At 44.4% G+C, this 19958-nt stretch overlaps 1 protein-coding gene across 3 annotated transcripts in view; it reads left to right on the plus strand.

Annotated features, from left to right (window-relative positions):
- Positions 1-19958, plus strand: part of USP6NL (USP6 N-terminal like) — a 1094021-nt gene that overhangs the window by 782942 nt on the left and 291121 nt on the right. For all 3 annotated transcript variants that reach the window (XR_014981357.1, XM_085653483.1, XM_085653482.1), the window contains exon 6: positions 13098-13205. Coding sequence is in view for 2 of the 3 variants with exons in the window: in XM_085653483.1 (XP_085509609.1) it covers positions 13098-13205 (108 nt within the window). In the remaining variant the exon portion in view is untranslated. The remainder of the gene's footprint in view (positions 1-13097; positions 13206-19958) is intronic.

The following is a 19958-nucleotide window of genomic DNA, read 5'->3' on the forward strand; positions in this document are numbered from 1 at the left end:
GTGGATCTTTCTGCTACAGTGCGAAGTCCGACCCATAACAGGCCAATATATAGTGACATTGCGTCGATTTTGGCTTGTACAGCCACACTGGAAGCCTCTATGGCCGCAAGGATTTGGACTCTAGTGGGTTCTGGCTGTGCATTGCCACTCTCAAAGGGTGCCTCATGTGTGACATCTAATTTTGGGGCACCTCCCTGCGCCGTGCAGTGATCTATTTTCATTTGCTGTGTCCCTCTCTGCGGCCTGTCTTTGCCCATGTTTGTGCTTTGTAAATGGCCCGGCAGGTGCGGCCAATTATTGTGTTCCTGAATGTCATTGCGGTCTGCGTGATCTCTTGCATCAGAGGACGAGGCCCGGCCCCCAAGGCCGCATTCCAGACAGTCAATGCTATAATTCAAAGTATTACACAGCAGTAATTTCCTATTATGTACTGTTCGGGCACCAGTAATTGTCTCGTAGCTGCGTTTTTTTTGTGTTGCTGTGTCGCAACTGTAACTTTTATGTCTGGGCTAGTGGTCTGTCTACAAGTTCGAAGGACTAGGTGCATGGCACTGCACCCGAGGCACCCGTGCGATTACACCACACCGTGCCAACAGTGGCCGCATGGGCCTCTGTGGCCCGCTTATTCAATCCTCTGGCGGGACATGTCCACTCCACCTATGGCGATGCTTGTTGGGCAAGTTAAGGGATTGCAAACATTTCTCTCCCGATGGCTTGTTTAGGGGGATTTCGCTGGTAACGTCTGTTTTCCCTCACAGCAGGTTTCTCTCACCCGGCAGTCGACCGTGATTCAGGCCCAACAAAACCAGACCCAGATATCTTCAGTCGGGTGTCCACCTCTCACCCCTGCTAACGTTGTGCACCGAGGTCTCTATGAGAGGGGGAGGGCTCTAACATCTGTGGCTGCATCTATGCCGTGTGCTGGGGCATTCGACAGGGTCCATCCCCCGGCAAGCCGTCCCTATCTACCTTCTTTTTCCGAGGGCATCTGTCCTGATGGGCCTACCACAGGCCGGTGTCGCACACAGCCCCATTCTGCTACTACTTCCAAAGAGGGCCCGGCCTTGGAATCTATTAATAGCCCCCGAGAGGGCTCGTCTTCTGACCGTCTCTTACGCCCAGCCTGCATTTTGGCGCAATCCATGCACTTGCCTGGGCTCTCCTACTTCTCACATTGCGGTTTCGTGTGACACATCCCACCGCCAGCTCACTTCCCCATCTTGTCTGCGTGGTGTGCTAGTCATGAGCCGGCCTCGGTATGGCCTAGTACTACCTATACCCCCTCCTCCATTGTTCAGCCCCACAGAATATCAGGGACACAGGTTTAGTTGGAAAAGGAAGTCGTAGATAACCCCCGGCCGTATTTTTATTAACAAAACTAATCAAACATTAAATATAAATTTTTACAAAACCAATCTTTACGCAGACAATCATATTATTGACATTTGATTACATTTGATATGTACAGATATCAGGTGGCTAACCTTAACATAACTCTAATACAAGTTATTTCCTATCCGAATCCAAGCATACATCATTCATAATTAGGGCTCCCAGTTTTCCGTTTTTACTAATTTTTACAGATAAATACAGACAGAAAACTATTTTTTTCCTGTCTGTATTTATTTTTAAATACAAAAAAACACGGAAAAAATGTCTTCTTTGGATGTTTTTTTCTACTGTCAATCATGAGTGCCAGGTCAGTAAGTGTACAGATTGAGAGGTAGGGCAGATGAAAAAAAGACAATACATTTCCTAATTAAGCTTAATTAAGTGCAGATCTACAGTTATTTATGCTATTTTGCAATGCAAGTGTTTTCAGATAATGCTATTGCACTGTATACTGCTGAAAACTTTTGGACATTCAAATGCAAATGTTCATTTATCAGTCAAATAAATGTGGAAAAATACCCATTGCAGCTTCATTTATACAGAAAACACAAAATAGAAATGGATAAATACAGACAAAATTAGCAAAAAATAAATATGGATAAATACAGACGGAAATGTAGAAAAAATAAATACCATAAAACCGGGAGCCCTATTCATAATCATAATGGCAATCATTTTCTGCGTATCCATGTTTGAGCCTACGGCAAGGTCAATAACTGGTGTCAGATCCTTATCCCTTAAACCCCCGCCCTCCCGCCTGAGTGCGCATGCGCAGAGGGCCCGTTCACCGTGAGGGTACTTCCCTACCCCCCCCCCCCATCCAGTTACCCCTGTACGCCCTGTATACTCTCCATCGGGGGCCCTTGCAGTTCTGCGCCCTTTACTGGTGCCATTGTGCACATGCGGGATGGCCAACAGCCTAGGAAAAGCCTAACTCCCCCCTCCCCCGCACCCCTACAGCCATGACGGCTGTAACTGCCCCTGGAGAGTTCTAGGAGTGGACTCCCTTGGGCAACCCCATTCAAGGAATGGCGCCGCCCCCTAAGGACCTTAAATTTACTGCTCACCAATCATGACCTTACCGCCTGACCAGGGAAATGCACTAAAATACGACAATTTTTTACCTAGAAAAGGGAAACCTAAGATATTTTACACCTTACAACCTGGAAAACAATAAGGCAAGTACATGTACATAACACAACCTTTGCTCTAGGGGATGGTGGGTGGGCAAATATTATCCAAAGACCTCCTAAGGAGGTCGTACAATAAGGCTGGGGAGCGCGGAAGGCAACAGAGGAAGATTTCTCTGCTCCCCAGCCTTTTATTAGTGGCGAGTGCTCGCCACTCAAGAGGGGCGGGCCCTGGCGACTTCCATGACCCGGAAGTGAAACTTTCACTTCCGGGCCATGTCTACTGCAGACTCATTGGAGGGCGAGCCTGACGCGTCACAAGGGGCGCGACAGGCCCGCCTCCGGTGTCGTCGGGGCCGGCAGGACCGCCATATCATCGGCAGGTCCAATGCTGGCCCCGCCTTACCATATGGCCTGGTACTACCTATACCCCCTCCTCCATTGTTCAGCCCCACAGAATATCAGGGACACGGGTTTAGTTGGAAAAGGAGGTCGTAGATAACCCCCGGCCGTATTTTTATTAACAAAATTAATCAAACATTAAGTATTAATTTTCTCAAAACCAATCTTTACGCAGACAATCATATTATTGACATTTGATTACATTTGATATGTACATATATCAGATGGCTAACCTTAACATCACTCTAATACAAGTTATTTCCTATCCGAATCTAAGCATACATCATTCATAATCATAATGGCAATCATTTTCTGCGTATCCATGTTTGAGCCTACGGCAAGGTCAATAACTAGTGTCAGATCCTTATCCCTTAAACCCCCGCCCTCCCGCCTGAGTGCGCATGCGCAGAGGGCCCGTTCACCGTGAGGGTACTCCCCCCCCCCCCCCCCCCAGTTACCCCTGTTACGCCCTGTATACTCTCTCCATCGGGGGCCCTTGCAGTTCTGCGCCCTTTACTGGCGCCATTGTGCACATGCGGGATGGCCAACAGCCTAGGAAAAGCGTAACTCCCCCCTCCCCCACACCCCTACAGCCACGACGGCTGTAACTGCCCCTGGAGAGTTCTAGGAGTGGACTCCCTTGGGCAACCCCATTCAAGGAATGGCGCCGCCCCCTAAGGACCTTAAATTTACTGCTCACCAATCATAACCTTACCGCCACAGGCCAGCATAGTTGCCCGACTATCTGCCCCCCCCCTAACACTAGGAAGTCATGCCCCCCCTTCTCAAGCCCAACAACCATTCCAGCAGATTCTCTGATAGGATTGCATTCCCCACAGTTGATAAATGGACCCCGTCTTTTAAGAAGCACGGGTCCTCCCTGATACACCCATGGGCGATGGTCTGCAACTGAGGAGACCTAAACAACCTCTCTATCTTGTTGTTGATACGTCTTACTGAGTGATTCAGTGCTTTCACAGATTCCCCCCCCTCCATTGACCTCTAGGTACCATTTGTGACCATGCGATGAAGCATCCTTGGCATGTTCTTGCTAACCAGCCAATTTCTGTGATTAAGGATTCTACCAAACCCCTTCTCCCTATCTTCACCAGGTCATTCCCTCCCAGATGCAGGATAATGATATCAGGACGGGGACCCTCCTTCCGCAAATCCCTTATAAAAACCCTTGACTGACTCAAACACAGGCCCCCCTTCCCATGGAATGCAATTTCTAGACCAGCCTGCTCTGCCCTGTGCCTGTAATTCCCTGAACAGAAAAATGCCTTCAAACGTGTCACATAGGAATGGCCAATAATCCAAACCACCCGAATTCCTGCTGCCGGCATCGTCGCATGTCTTTCGCTTGTTCTTGGATGATCCGACGCGAATTTCCCCCCTGCGTAACAGGCTCGAGAAACTGTAGAGATTCAAACAGAAAAGACCTGCATCAGAAAACAGATACGGGCTACCTACAACATGTGCAGCCGCACATAACGTTTGTAACTATTGGAGGACCACCTCCCAATTCTCTTGACACAGCTGCTGTGTAGCCCTCTTGATGTAGCCTCGGTCGCAGCCCCTATCCTAAACGAATGCGTTCCAAAGTGCATAGGATCCAAACCTATCCGCAGAATTGCCATGTCCATGACCCTCCTAAACTGAAACCTGGTGAGAGGTGTACCATCTGCATGAATTGATAGATTCCCGCCTCCCATAGCAGATCTCTGACTCACAAATGCTTCCACTTGTGTTACTGGGCAGCATGGGTTGCCCTGTGCTCTGTGTAGCACCAACCCTTCACCCTGGGCCTCCTGATCCGTCTTGGACTTTTTTATGCAGATCAATATCGCATCGCCCTGAATTCTTACCTGGTCCACCTGTAAACCCCCATGAGCATCCCGCTTATTCTGCGCGACCAATTCACTTACGCGAAATGCGCCATAGAATGCTAAGGAAAAGGCCGCCCTGAATAATAAAGCTTCCCCTCTTGTCGTGCAGATAGCGTCCAATGCCCCTAGTTGGGCGGCTAGTACCTCCATCCCAATCGGACGCCTTGAATCGGGTGTAGTCCCCTGAATGCGCTGCCAACCTTTCAAGGCCTTTCTGACTGTGAAACTATCAGTGGGGTCCCCTCTATCCTTGGCTTGGGCAAAGAAAGATATCGCCGCCACGTGTCGCCTGCCTGCCGCCACTGTGCGCCCCTCATCGTGCAATGTGCCTAAATAGCGCTGCAATGCCCTAGTGGTGTGCCACTCCTCCGCCCAATCCTTCCCCAAAAAGGTGCAATATGCCCAAAACGCCCCCTCATAGGCTTTCTTGTTCCTGGGGGCTAGGCTAGCTGCCACGAGGTTCGGTAGTTGGGGGCACCAATCACCCAAAGTACTTCTGGGAAGGGTGTTGGGCTCGCGTCTGCAGAAGGGAGGTGTGTCCTGAAAACCTGCATCTTGGAGCGAGAGAGTGCATCAACAGCATTATTCAACTCACCTGGGACATGTTTAGCCCTAAACAGTATATTCTCCTTCATGCACAAAAGGACAATCTCTTTTAACAGGTGGAGGATCATTTTGCATCTTGCAGCCTGCTGGTTGATGCATTCTACCACAGTCATGTTGTCAGACCAAAATATTACCGAATGGTTACACAACCTGTCCGGCCATACCGTTAGGCGACCCAAATAGGGAACAATTCTAAGAAACCAATGTTAGACGTTAAACCAGTCTGTACCCATGCGTCTGGCCACCTGTGTGCCACCCACTCATTGCCAAGTATGACGCCAAACTCCACACTTCCCGCAGAGTCAGTCCATAAACCCAGCTCCGCAGAAGTAGTGGGTGGACCGGGCCAGACCACCCTGCCATTGAAATCTTGCAGGAATGCCATCCAAATCCTCATGTCCTGCTTGACCTCAGCTGACAGTCTGGTATGATGATGTTTATCCTGAAGTCCCGTCATGGCTTGGGCGATAGAGCGAGAGAATGGGCGTGCCATAGGGATCACCCTAAGGGCAAAGTTCAACTGCCCTACAGTTTGCTGCAATTGGTGTAGTGTCACCTTCTCCTTAGCCAAGCACTGTTGTAAGGTTTCTTTGAATTTCTGAATCTTATCTGCCGGCAACCGGAAACACCCCTGAACAGAATCTAGAACGATCCCCAAGAATTTTATCCTGGTTGCTGGCCCAACCGTCTTTCCCGGCGCCAGCGGGACACCAAAAACCCGCATGAGTGTACAGAATTCCTGCAATACCCACGCGCACTTCCCAGAGCCCGCTGACCCTAGGAGAGGAAAGTCGTCTAGATAGTGCATGATAAACTGGTGCCCCGTCACACGTCTAAGAACCCATTCTAAGAATGAACTGAACTTCTCAAAAATGGCACAGGAGATTGAGCAACCCATGGGCATACACTTATCCATGTAGAATTTGTCTTGGAACTTGAAACCAAGCAAGTGAGAATCCTCTAGGTGCACCGGTAGCAGGCGAAATGCCGATTCAATGTCAGATTTTGCCATCAAGGTGCCCGGGCCCAGCTCCCTGAGCATTTCAACAGCCTGATCAAAAGACGCTTATTTCACACTACAATACTCCTCACTGATGGCGTCATTCAGTGAATTACCTCTGGGTGCAGACAGGTTATGGATCATCCGGAACTTTCCCTTTTCTTTTTTGGGAACAACCCCCAGTGGTGAACAAACAAAGTTATGTACCGGAATGCAATCAAAAGGGCCCATTATTCTGCCCAAGCGTAGCTCTTTAGCAATTTTATTTGCCGGCACTCCAGGGTTAGCTCTCACTGACAGCTGGTTTTTGCAGTCAGGTGTCCCCACAAAACTCTGTGCAGGAATCCTAAACCCATATGTAAAACCTTCTTGCAGTGCCCTTGCAGTAGCATGACAGGGGTATTTGTTCAGCCAAGGGTTCATGGCCAGGACGTCAATGGGGGAATGTGTTACTCGGTGGCCCATGCTCTCCATCCTGCTTTCTCTTACCTTTGTCTCTAGATTTTTTGAGACACTTAGATTCTGGGTGGGAAGGGTTTGCGCAAATAGAGCAGGCATGCTTAAACTTACATGTGCCTGGTGCCCTTGTACATGATCTTCGGTTAAAATCCCAACATGTGCCCTTTCTCCCCCCACCGCCACCTGCGCTATGTGACGGGCCTGAGTTATGTGCCGGCCGAAAGGGCTGATAAGGTTGGTGAGGGTGAAACGCTTGCCCAACTTGTCTGCTCGCTTGCGCTGTGCTAAACTGAAAGCCGGTCTGAGGTGCACCAAACTGATCCAACCAAGATATCATGTCCACCATGTTCCAAGACAGAGCTGGGTCTGATGCTTTTGCCCTCCTGAAGTTAATGTCATAGAGTTTCCAACCCCATCCCCCGTATTTATCATGTGCCATGGTAATGCGGTTCTGGTAACATGCCATTTCAGCCTGAATGTTGGGGAAACGTTCCGCCATTACTGCCATAAATACTGAGAAACCCCTGATCCAATTTGTCAAGTTCTCCTCCACTCTGAATCGTAACAACTCGCTGGCCCATTCCCTGGGGAGCATCCATTCTTTCTGTTTCTTCGCCTCTTCCCTCTCCCTCTCATCTACTAGTAAAGAAAACATGCTCACATAGCACCCTGACCAAATAAGCTCTTTCAAATCGCGTGACACATGCCTGGCCACATTCTCCCTCCCGGTACGAGATTCCCCCACCCCCAGCATAAGGAGTGTTTCCTGTTTACCTGCTACGGTCACGCCCGCGGGCTCTGCCGTCTTCTCTTTCACTTGGCTCCCCACCGGTACTTCCTTGTTGGCGCCCCCTGTAGAAACCCCATTAAGCGGGGTGGGGAGAGAAAGAGGCACCTGCCCTGTTCCTCCTGGCCCTACAAACTGTGCAATCAACCGCCTAGCCTCTGCCTTGGGGTCGCCCTGCAGGTCCTTCCCTCCTACCGCTGGTGATAATATCCCTGCCTTCCCCAACCAAGGCAGAACCGCCGCTAAGTGCGCTACCAAATCTGTTGGAATTGGATTTATAGTACTGTCTGTAAGGACCCCAGGATTTGGCCCCCCTGCTCCCTGCGGTGTGATGGCTACAGGGACTGCCCCTGCCGGGGCGACCGGTAATGACTCCGGTATTGGTTCGCCTCCGGGTACCCCTCCCAGTGGCAATGACGGGACCGGTGTACTCGCGGGGACCCCTCCTGATGGCCCAGGTCCCCGCCCTCCTTAGGATGTGAAATAGGCGCTGTCGCTTTAGGTTTACTCCCTGCTTTCTTTGGCCTGACCCTCTTTGGAAGCGGATCCAATTCGCCTCTGGGTTTGGGCGGTACTATGGTGCGCCTGGGTCTTTCTCCAGTCCCTTCCTGACCCTCAACCCTCTCCTTGAGATCGGCTAAATTCTTCCCTAATCTATCCACCTTCTTCCATTTTTTGTCCATGCTAACCATTTTTCGCATCATTGTTTCCATCATCAATTCCATGCGCGAGCGCTTGTCGCCCCGCCTCATTTTACCTGCCATGTCCACTTAGGAACGAAAAAGGCTAAGACCCTAGACTAACACCGCGTGTACAATGCTAGCTTAGTGCCCACCCCCAGTGCGGATCCCACCTGTCTAAAGTACAATGTAAGAATGCTCACTTGGTCCCTTAGTGGTCCCCACTGTGCCCGTGCCACATATAATGAAGAACACTCTTTTAATGACCCCACGTGTTGTCCGTTGACTGAATGCTACATAAACAGTATACTTAATTTGCGCAGCACGTATCTAATGCACTGTCAACCACCCAATTGCTTGAAGACTCCAAATCAGTTATATTCCTACGTAAACAAGCATGCACATGCGCCTTACAGTATTACTATATGCTGGTATATTCTTTTACCCCCCCCTCTTAAAACACACATGGAAACCCCAGGTCACTTGGTACCTTCAAACTCCTTTGCGCTTCAAATTGGCAGCATGTAGAAAACACCCCCTACTCATACTCCCACATCAATACCAAGATCACTGGAATCAATACCAAGATCACTGAACATGTTAAAATTTGTTTGACATTTACATATACAGCATGTAAAAACACCTTTTTAAAAAAAATCAATTGACCAGCATCCATGGGGCTTGAACCTGTACCCTTGAGAGTACGAGCCTGTTGATGGGTGCTTTCACAAGGCTAACCACGATGTCAGCGTTACAGTGACTCTGTATATAAAACCTTCAGCACAAATACATGACACGCAACCGAAAACTCAACCTATATAACGCGGGGAGTGAGCAGAGGAGACAAGCAATAGCTGCCTGTGGTGCGAGGCAAGTGAAAGCTGAGACGGTGACTCGATGCAGCGCCCTCACACGGATATCCGACTTCAACAATCAGGCCACAGGGATTCCCCTTACGCGACCCTACCTCCGTAATCAGACACCCGGGCTTATATATCCGGAAGAAAAACCTTTCCGGTGCACTTCAACCAGCACGGGGATTGACCCGTGCACGCGCGCGCTTACCCGACCTCCCGTGACGTTGGACCACCAGCACCGTGACGATGTTCCCGCATACAGCAAAGCCGCTTCGTTAGGCTCTGACGTCGGACCACCAGCACAGCGACGATGTTCCCACGTACAGCAAAGCGGCTTCGCTAGGCTCCGATACACTCCTCGCCGCCTGATCTGTCCGCGTGGATGCCGCTCTCGACCTTTGGCCCGATTTCGCCTCGATGTGCTCCCACCAAAACCGACTGCAGCACCTGTACAAAGAAAAATACAAATATTATCCAAAGACCTCCTTAGGAGGTCGTACAATAAGGCTGGGGAGCGCGGAAGGCAACAGAGGAAGATTTGTCTACTCCCCAGCCTTTTATTAGTGGCGAGTGCTCGCCCCTCAAGAGGGGCGGGCCCTGGCGACTTCCATGACCCGGAAGTGAAACTTTCACTTCCGGGCCATGTCTACTGCAGACTCATTGGAGGGCGAGCCTGACGCGTCACAAGGGGCGTGACAGGCCCGCCTCCGGTGTCGTCGGGGCCGGCAGGACCGCCATATCATCGGCAGGTCCGATGCCGGCCCCGCCTTACTATGTTTCCGTCTCTCTCCCTGCAGTCCTCTTGGAGAGGGTTGCCCTCACATGGGGTCCCAGAACTGCCTCCTGTACCAGTCCTCACCCACCGCACGCCCCCTCCGCCTCCAGTCAGGACCAGCCCTGGGGGGCACATGGGAATCACCTCCGTCTGCAGCTGGGGGGTGGGGAGGATCTGTGTTGTCCATGGCATGTGGCCTGCTTGAATCGGCTGCTGCCTGGCCTCACACGGCTCCTTCCTCTTCTTTGGGCCCGCAGGGATGAAAGCGCTCCGATTTCTTGGGAGGGAGTTTTTCCCCCACCCTCTCCTGTTCCGTCTCTTCTCTTGCCTCCACTTGGAGGTGTAAGGAGCTGCTCATGGTTGCTGGATGGGAAGGATTCAGTTGTATTTTTGACAGGCTGACTGCGGAGGTCCTCAAGCTGCGTACGCTCCAGTCGCCATCTTTGCCATGCCCCCTCATGTGGGCCTGAAATGAAACACTCTCTCACAGTTAGAAGGTAGTCTCACAGTCTCTCCATCCCGGCTGCCAAGGATTAAGGTTTTTAGGATTGACATTTTCATAGTTTCAGTGTAATTATTAGTGACATTTAAACAATTATGAGTGCCACTTTCTCGCGAGCAAAATAAATCAATGAAGAGGAGGGAAACCTATATATATATATATATATATATATATATATCAGAAATTACACCGATTTGAGCAGTGAAAAACTCTAAGAAGATCTTAAGACTGCTGCAAAGCACCAGAAATGGAAGGGCACTAACTGGAGGCAGTCACTGCAGCTGCTCCGAGGATGATTTAATTGATCTGATCATTCATGACCGCGGGATAGCCTATAAAGCACATTTCATAGCATAGTAAGTGCAATTAGGAGATTATACCGTCACTCAGTCTCAGGTACTTTTTTGCAAGCCCTGGCAACTAGCACCGTGGCAACATGCGGGCCCAGTTACACTCAGCAGCCCAGCCTCCGGCGCCGGTTTTGCGTGCATACACTGGGAAATGAATACTCATGCGCTGAGTATAGTTCATGCAGTGGGACCTGAATATTTTATTACCTATACGCTGGCTCCTGGATTGTGAAATAATCCTATATTCCCTGAACTCTGTGTCATGCACTGGCAAATAAATAATGTATTCCCTTTGCTCTGGCTAGTGTATTAGGATCTGAGTACTTTATTCCTCCGTCTCTAGCTCGTGTTTTGGGTGATGACTACTTTATTACCCGGGTTCTGGCTTGTGCACCAGGAGATGACTCCTTTAATCCCCAGACTCTGGATCGTGTATTTGGATATGGATGTTTTATTCCCCTGACTCCGGTTGAGTTATGGGCAGAAGGATATTTTATGGCTGTGTTAATTTAGGCCTTTTGGCGGGTGTTACCGGGGTTGGACCTTTGACGGTGTCCCGGAGTGAGTGGGGGCGGATTCACGTTTTCTGACTCAGAAGGAGGATGTGATAAAATCCACCAGAGTGGTTTAAAGCATATCAACTTTACTGGAACAGTTTTGTCACAAGCGAGTGGCACACAGGCAAGGTGAAGGGCACTGAAAGGGAAGTGGGTGAGAACTAGGGTGGGGAGATGAGAGCAAGTTGAGAAGGAGCAAGTAAGAGAACATTAAGGGAATGTGGTGGTAAGATAAAATCGGAGGAATGACAATGAAAAGAACGAGGAGGAGAGGAAAGGTGAACATCGAATAGCAAAAAAGAGGGAGTGAGGAAATGAGGTGCATTGATGGGCAATGCAGCCTCAGGCTGAGCACACACTAAGGTTACATCGGGCTGCAGCAGCCTCAGTAAGCCAGGGCAGGACTTGAGCTAACACCGGAAGGCAGCTGATTCACCTTGTGCTAAGTGTTAAAAAGCAAGTGAGAGATAGATTAACACTCCAGCACTGTCTGAGATTCCCTTATTTTGCGCGGCGAGCCACTGTGACGGCAATTCGGTTCATGGGCCACCTGCTCCGCCTCCGAGGTTTGGCCGCAACAACTCCCTCAGTAAACACGCAGGCGCCCTCATTCAGACTCACTCAGGCTCAGCAGCAGCTGAGCTGCACTGTGTGTGCTCTAGTCTCCAGTGGCTGCCGTGGTCTGTGGTGTTGGCGGGGTCTGGCGGTCGCTCGAATCATCATTGATTTTAATATAGCTCCGCACGGCGGTGCGAGCAGTGCTGCCATTGCTGCAGCAAGCCTCCCACAAACTTTCAGAACTACAGCCGGCAGCAAGAACTGACGTCCCCCACCTATTAAAGTCACTGTGTCACTCCTGAGTGAGTCGGCAGATGTATCGGTAGTAGCCATTGGGCACTGCCTCGTGATGTCAGTCAGAATGTGATGTGCAGCAGGAATCCTTCCTGTTGATGCACTATAGCCAGTTAGGCTAGACAGCTAGCTCAGCCAGTCCCCAAGCCTGCTGGGGACTGGCTGAGCGCATGCAACGGCGCACTGCCACTCCAGCTTTAGTATTAGCATAGCAGCGCCATTACTTGCCAGCTGAGGCAGGCGTTATGCCTAAAATGCGTGACTTTGCATTTCAATACGGTGATGCAGACCCCCATAGTGAAATGCGTTAATCTAATGCCTGATGCATGGTACTTGGCGGGGCTGCTCCATAGTCTGCCTTTACAGTTCAGATAGTCTGCTTTGCTTGCTCTTGAGGGTGTTAGCATCATGGGGCATCCCAAGTAGGTTCGCAGGACCTCTTCACCTCAACATTTGACTTCCTGCCAGGAATATGCCTGTCGGGCCTATGATTTGTCATTTTTATGCAGTGTACAACATTTTCTTTATGTTCATGTTTAATATATTTGCAACAATTTTGCATGGGGCAGTAATTCATCTTTTCCGTTTGACATCATGCATTGATTGAACTATGTGCAAAGCCGCTTAGTTGCTGTTTTAGAACAACTTGGGTACTTATGGAACGTGTTCTCTTTTCTTGGTTTGCGTAGTGTGAAATGACTATGGAATGTTTTTATTCTTGTTGTTGTGGCCTTGTACATTGAAAGTCTGTAAAGAAAGAAAGGAAAATTAATATGCTTAATTGAAAACTTCACGTTGTAATGTTTAAGTGCCGGTTGTCGCTCTGTTACTCAGCCCTGTCAATGATTTCATTTTGCAGCTTCATAGAAGAATTTACAAAGGCATTCCACTGCAGCTCAGAGGCGAGATTTGGGGTTTAATCCTTGAAATTCCTAAGATGAAAGAAGAGAAGCAAGACCTTTATGATGTAAGTAGCACACTATTTTCATTATGTGATGCACCCGGTGCAAAACTCTTAGCGAAAGGGAGTTCAAGGTGTATTTTGATACTCCAAAATTGTCTGGACCCCCAACTCCGAATCCTTCTACCCTCCATGCAGGGGTAATACTTCTCTTTCCTTGGTTCAATTTGAAGTAAATGACATTACCTTCAAATATCGTTGCATAGTTTGATATAAGCACATGTCCTCTGTTAGCAAAACTCACTGAAAGTCTTTCTACCTTTTTAGGTCTGGCATTAGCCAATACCTTATGATTTTGATTTTATCAAAATTATCTGTTCAGTATTATCAGACAGTCCTTTGGTCTGTTGTCATTGACATTTTTCTTCTATGCACTACAGTATACAGCATAGTGTAGTTGTGCAGCCCACTCCAGCCATTGGTTAACATTACAGTGAGTGGTGGTATTCTTCCCTTTCACAAGGAGCCATCCGCACACAATGTAGTGTCTTTTCCTTTTTGCTAAATATTTTTTAATGAAGTTAAAAAATCAATAATAATAATACATAATAACTATAGAATAATGACAGTTGAATTTAAATAGTAATAGAATTACTAAGGATTTGAAAATGGTAACACAAGTCTGTTCATAAATTAGATATATTATTTTATATAAAAAGGAGAAAAAGAGGAAAAAAAAGAAAGAATAAAAAATCGAAGAAAGGATAAAGAAAGACAAAAGGAAAGGGGAAAATGATAACTAAGTTGCAGGTGAGTTAGAGGAAAGATATGTAGCAAAGGGTAGCAAATATAAATGAGATTTAATCTTCTGATGTACTGATAATGAAGAAACATTGGCTATTCTATGTTTGTCACAAATAAAATTCTACCATGTTTATATAGATAACTTAAATAATATTTTTCCAACAGGAAAATATAACCTTAAACGCAAGATCAAACAACATAGGTGAAAGATAATCAAAGTCAGGTGACATAGTCCCCCCCCCCCCAAAAAAAAATTCTGACTTGATAATTGAATATTACATTGAAAGATCTTTAAACATTTTGACCAAACAACTTTCCAAAAATCAAACACATGAGAGTAATAGTAGAGTAAATGAGTTAAAGTACCTGTGGAGTTGGAACAAGACCTACATAATGGAGTAGAAGTTGGAGCAAATTTAGAGATGCATTCAGGAGTAATAACCGCTCTATTAAAAACAGAAAATGGAGATTGCGTGATATGTGCAGATTTAGACGTTTTAAATATTTTAAGCCATATTTTGTCCCAAATAGTAACAGGAAATAACATAGAAAGGTCAGATTCCTATTGTAATTCAATAGCACTTTTCAATCTTACAGTAGTAGGGGATAATAAAATGTTATATAAATAAGCAGCTTTTGGAATAGAGTTGTGAGCAATATTATGTAATGGTCTCAAGGGTGTGAGGGGTACAGTGAGAGTGGTACAGTTTCAGAAGGGAAATTATTAGTCATTAAAACAAATTGAGAGCAGATGATATTAGGTTGTATTGCTGCAAAAAAAGAGCTTGGTAGATTATATTGTGTTTGTATATGGGGGAAAGGAATAACAGAATTATGTTGTACAAGTTGATGAACAAACATAATAACGTTCTCCTTCCAATGTTTGAAATAAAACGATTTGCGTCGAAATTGAATGAACTTATTATACCTAATGGAAGAGGCTAGAAAACATTGATGAAAATCAAAACCAGCAGAAAATATTGTATGTAGCAATTTTTGGGAATATTTTAGAATCGGGTTTTTAGAAATAAAAGTACAATTAGACAAATAATCTACATAGGTAAATGAAAAATCCTTCAGTAAAGAGCATTCAAATGCAATCCTTCGTGGTATGGGAACATCTTGAGTCATTAGCTAGAGCGTAAAATTGTTAAATTTAAAAAGCAAAGTGATGTAACTTAAAATCAGGAAATCTGGCACCTTCTTTATTCTTGGGCCATTTTAGTTCAGACAAGGCAATACATTAGTGTTATTTCAGAGAAATTTGGTACAAATAGAGTTCATCTAAGATGAGTAGTAAGTGGGTATTTTAAAAGGTAGCATAGATAATATATAAAGGACATGTGGTACAATCATCATGTTGGTAGTGTCTAATCTACCCCACCATGATAGGTGAAGAGGAGACGATGATGAAAGTAATTTCTGTATTTTAAGTGTTAAAGTACTAAAATGATGACTAATTGTGCTGGGGAATAGTAGAGGAAAATCAAACACCTAGGTATTTCATTTTGGAAGGGCCTCAGGTAAATTTAGTGTCAGCAAACATGTATTGATAACATGAAGAATTTAATTACAGTTTTAGAGAAGTTTAGTTTATAACCAGAGATTTTAGAATAAAAGTTGATTTCTTGTAAGAAAGGATTTAAGGAGGAGAGAGAGTTAGACATGTATATTAAAATATTAGCGTAAGCTAGTAACTTGGTTTCGAGGGAGTTGTGTTTAAAACCTGACATAACTGTGTTACAACGAATACGTTCAAGAAAGGGTTCTAAACAAAGAATAAAAAAGCAAAGGAGAAAGGGGACAACCTTGTCTAGTACCTCTGTGTAAATAAACATAAGGGGAAATATTTACACTGACAAAAACACTGGCACGAGGATCAGAGTATAATAATTTTATAAATGAAATTAATTTAGGGCCGAAGCCAAACCAATGGGGAATAGTGAACATAAACTGCCAATTTATGCTTTGAAAAGCCTTTTCGGCATCAAGAGGATAGTGCTGCAAGGGAAGAATATGTCTTACCAAATGCAAGAATATTGGAGAACATTCTAGCATTGTCCGAAGCAAGTCTACCCTTAATACATTCAGATTGATCAGATTTGACAAGCAGGGGAACACCATTCTTAAGGCGGGATGCTAACATTTTGGCAAATATTTAGCAATCAATTCATTAAATAGAATGATAGTTTTTACAAAGGGTGTGATCTTCGTCAGGTTTAGGAATAATTACAATCAGTACTTCCAAATAAGATCTAGTAGCCTTTGAATCCAATTGAAAACATTTGAAAAGTTGAACTAATTTAGGGGCAAAAATTGAAGAAAAAGAAGAAAATAGTTTATTGGAAAATCCATCTGGGCCAGGAGCTTTAGCTTTTTTTGTTTTAGGGATATAATAGCATCCATGATCTCCTGAAGAGTTATGTTAGCTTCTAATGATTTAAATTTATCAGGAATGGAAGGAGGCTTAGGCAGACCATTAAACAAAAAGTATATATATTGTCTTCTAAAGGATTGGTATCCTATGAATATGATGTGTAATAGTCTCGGAAAGCGTTAGAAATATCAGCATCTGAGAATGAAACGTTGTTAAGTTCATTGCGCATGGGTCCAAAATGTTTACATTCAGAAATGATTTTTAAATCATTAGGCAACAGCTTCATTCTGGGCTCCGTGATATTTTGATTTAACTTTAAATAGGATATTACACGCATCAGTGGTAGCGAGTATATTGAGGGTAGACTTGGCTTTAATCAATATGTGTAAAGAAAAATAAGATATTTGAGGTAAAATAAGTATGTTCCAGTGTTTTAATTTGCTGTAGTAACATAGTATATTGGGAATTTGCTGCCTTTTTACCTTTTAGATGAATAAGCTATAGTGAAGGCTCAAAAGGAATCTTTGAAAGCATCCCAGTTGTTAGGAGTGGTGGTTTCAAGGGATTGGTTACATTTAAAAAAACTCATTAATAAAAGCAGTAGTTTCTGTAATAAAATGATTGTCCGATAGAAGAAAATTTTTGAATTTCCAACGGACTGTTTTAGAGTTATTGAGAAATAAATCAAAAGAAGAAAAAACAGGGCCATGATCTGATATAAAAATTAAGATAATTTCTGAGGACTGAATGGTGGGAATTTTGGATTTAGCAATCAAAATGTAATCAATTCTGCAAACAGTGTGATGTACATTAGAGAGAAACTTAAATTCACAAGAATCAGGATTATACGTTTTCCAGACATCAAATAATTGACAAGTGGCAATGGCGGATTTAAATGCCTTATTATATTTATCAGTATTAAATTTACATTTAGATTTCGTATCATCGTATGATTAAAATCTCCTACTACAATAATGTTGGGATTATCATTGGAAGCTAATTGTATTTTAATGGTTTTCCAAAAATCCGGATCAGGCTTTACAGAACCATAAATATTAAATAAAGAAATCTGTCTGTTATGAATTATAACAGTAACAAGTACCCATCGTCCATCACTGTCACATTTAGTTGATATAATCTGTACATGTAGCGATTTATGAAAAAGGATGGCAACACCACCCTTACGGTTAATGGCTGGAGAATAAACAGCCTGGCCTACCCAATGCCATTTTAACATAAGCGATTCAACTTCATTACAATGAATTTTCTGTAAAGAAAGTAACTTGTGAATTAAAGTTAGACAACTGAGAAAGTACCTTTTGCCAGAACCAAACCACGAACGTTCTACGAGACAGCGTTAAACATATTGGGGATTTGGAGTAGGGAGACAGGATTATGGATGACAAGCTGCAAAAACGTGAGAGGAAATAAAAAGACACCATTTATTCACATCTCATAACATGTAAGCCATGCTGACATAATGACAATGGACAAAAAACACTCACAGAAAAACAAGAAAAAGAGTAAGAGTAGGAAGAAGAAACTGGAAATAGACAGTAAGATGAAGAAACAAATCAATGAAAGAAATCCAGATCTAAAGTGAAGAGCATGGAAAGTGAGAATGAGAAATGTCAGCACCTAAAACAAGAATAACAGCAGAGAGGTAAAAAATAGAGTATATAAAAGATAGCCATACAGATTTATCGTAGAAAAAGAAAGCATGAGAGAAACATGTGCTTAACAAAATTAAGAGCAATGAACAGTAGTATCCATAGAATGAGATATTTTGAATAAATGATTTTAGTTTAACAGGATCATCAAAGGATTATGAAGTGCCTTTGTAGGTAATTTTACACTGGCATGGACAGCGTGCCATAGCGAATGTTCAACTGTTGAATTTGAGGTCAAAGGGCAAGAAATTTATTTCTTCTGGCGTTTGTGCATTAGAAAGATTTTGAGATATGAAAATATTATGGCCAGACTAGGCAAGGCGATTTTTTTCTTTAGCTACCCTCAAAACACGCATCAGGTCTGTGAATTCCAAAAATAACATGATACCTCTAGGTCTAGTAGAATGGGTATGAAGCCGAGCACGGCAATGTGCCCATTGAAGATTCAGAGGTGGGGCTGGCTGAAGATACGGAAATTGTAGCAATAATTTCTTCAAGTAAATCAGGACCCCCAAAATTCTCTGGTATTTCATATAAACGAAAATTGTCTGTTTCTGTTTTCAAGGTCTTCAGTATGTAGTTTAAAATTTTGGATTTCTTGCTTCAGCAGAGGAATCTTATTGGCAGCATCTTGGAGATCATTTATTTAACATCTTACTTTCCATAGCAATCCAAAGATCTTCAATTTGTTGACGCTTTTCGTTAGTGGCACTCATGAAAGGTTTCAGACCCCTCGCCTCATCAAGTATAGTATCCAAAACAGGATTATGAGAAGATATAATGGGTGATGGAGGATTATTTTTCGCCCGTTTATGTTCTGTGCAAGAGGAAGTGGGTTTAGAAGTAGCAAGAAGATTGTCGACCATTTTAGCATAGTGCATAGGATGATGTGAAAACTTTTGATGTTTTCTAAGCTTGCCCATACACAGAAATGACAGGATGTAAAAGTATGTTGGTAAAACAAAATTAAGTGCAGTAACCTCCAAAACTTAAATATGTGATAATGGCACAAAGTTCAATTCACAAGCGTATCTCCATGAACAAAGGAGGCACTTGGCAGTATTTAATTCAGCAGTGAAATGTAAGACCTGATGCAAATCAGTGAAGCAGCCATAAAAAGGAGAAAGAGGAGAAATGAAGGTACTAATCTCCATTGTTGTATAGATTAGATGAAGTGACATTGGAAAGATTGAAATGCAGATGGCATGCTTAAACAAGTATTTGCAATGCAATAGGTCTCGCATTTGCATTATAAATGACAATGCATTTTATTTATGTGTGTTGAAAATGTGCAAGTGGTGCGTAAACATGCAATGTGTACTTATAGTTGTTGTTTACGAGAAGCTAGGCTGGCAGTAACCACAACTCTTTTACTGACAGCCATGAATCTTGTAGGCAAGACCAGCAAGTACAAAGTGCGTGTTTACGCACCACTTGCAGGTTTTAAAAATACATAAATAAACCTTGCAGATTTTAAAAACACATACATTAAAGGTATTCTAAATTACAATGTCAATAGCTCAAACTCTCTCAGATGAAAGACTTTTGCATTGCAAATGCTTGTTTATTTTGACTATATAACCTTACTTTTGTTTTTAGGGTACTGATGCATTTTTGTCTTGTGTAGGTTCTTTAAAAAGCTATTAGAATCTGTGCCACCACAAATAAGAACAGCAGCCTGAATTTAGAAAAATTAAAGTAACCTGCGATTACATGAGTAAACATGTTTTAACTAAACTGGTCAATAAACACTATCTATCATTACTTTTAACACATCATTTAATGTGTTTCAGTGCATTTCCTTTGCATTCATTCTTATCAAGGGGGAACAGCACACCTCCCCATTCTTGAAACACATTCTTTTATTTTCTCTTTTCATTGTAGAGAACCCTCACATCATTGGATTAGATGCAGGTGTGATTGGTTGCAGGATCACTATGGGTGGCAGTGTTAAGGGTTGCAGGAACA

This window comes from Triturus cristatus, chromosome 4_1 (assembly GCF_964204655.1).
Source record: "Triturus cristatus chromosome 4_1, aTriCri1.1, whole genome shotgun sequence".
Classification (NCBI taxonomy): Eukaryota; Metazoa; Chordata; class Amphibia; order Caudata; family Salamandridae; genus Triturus; species Triturus cristatus.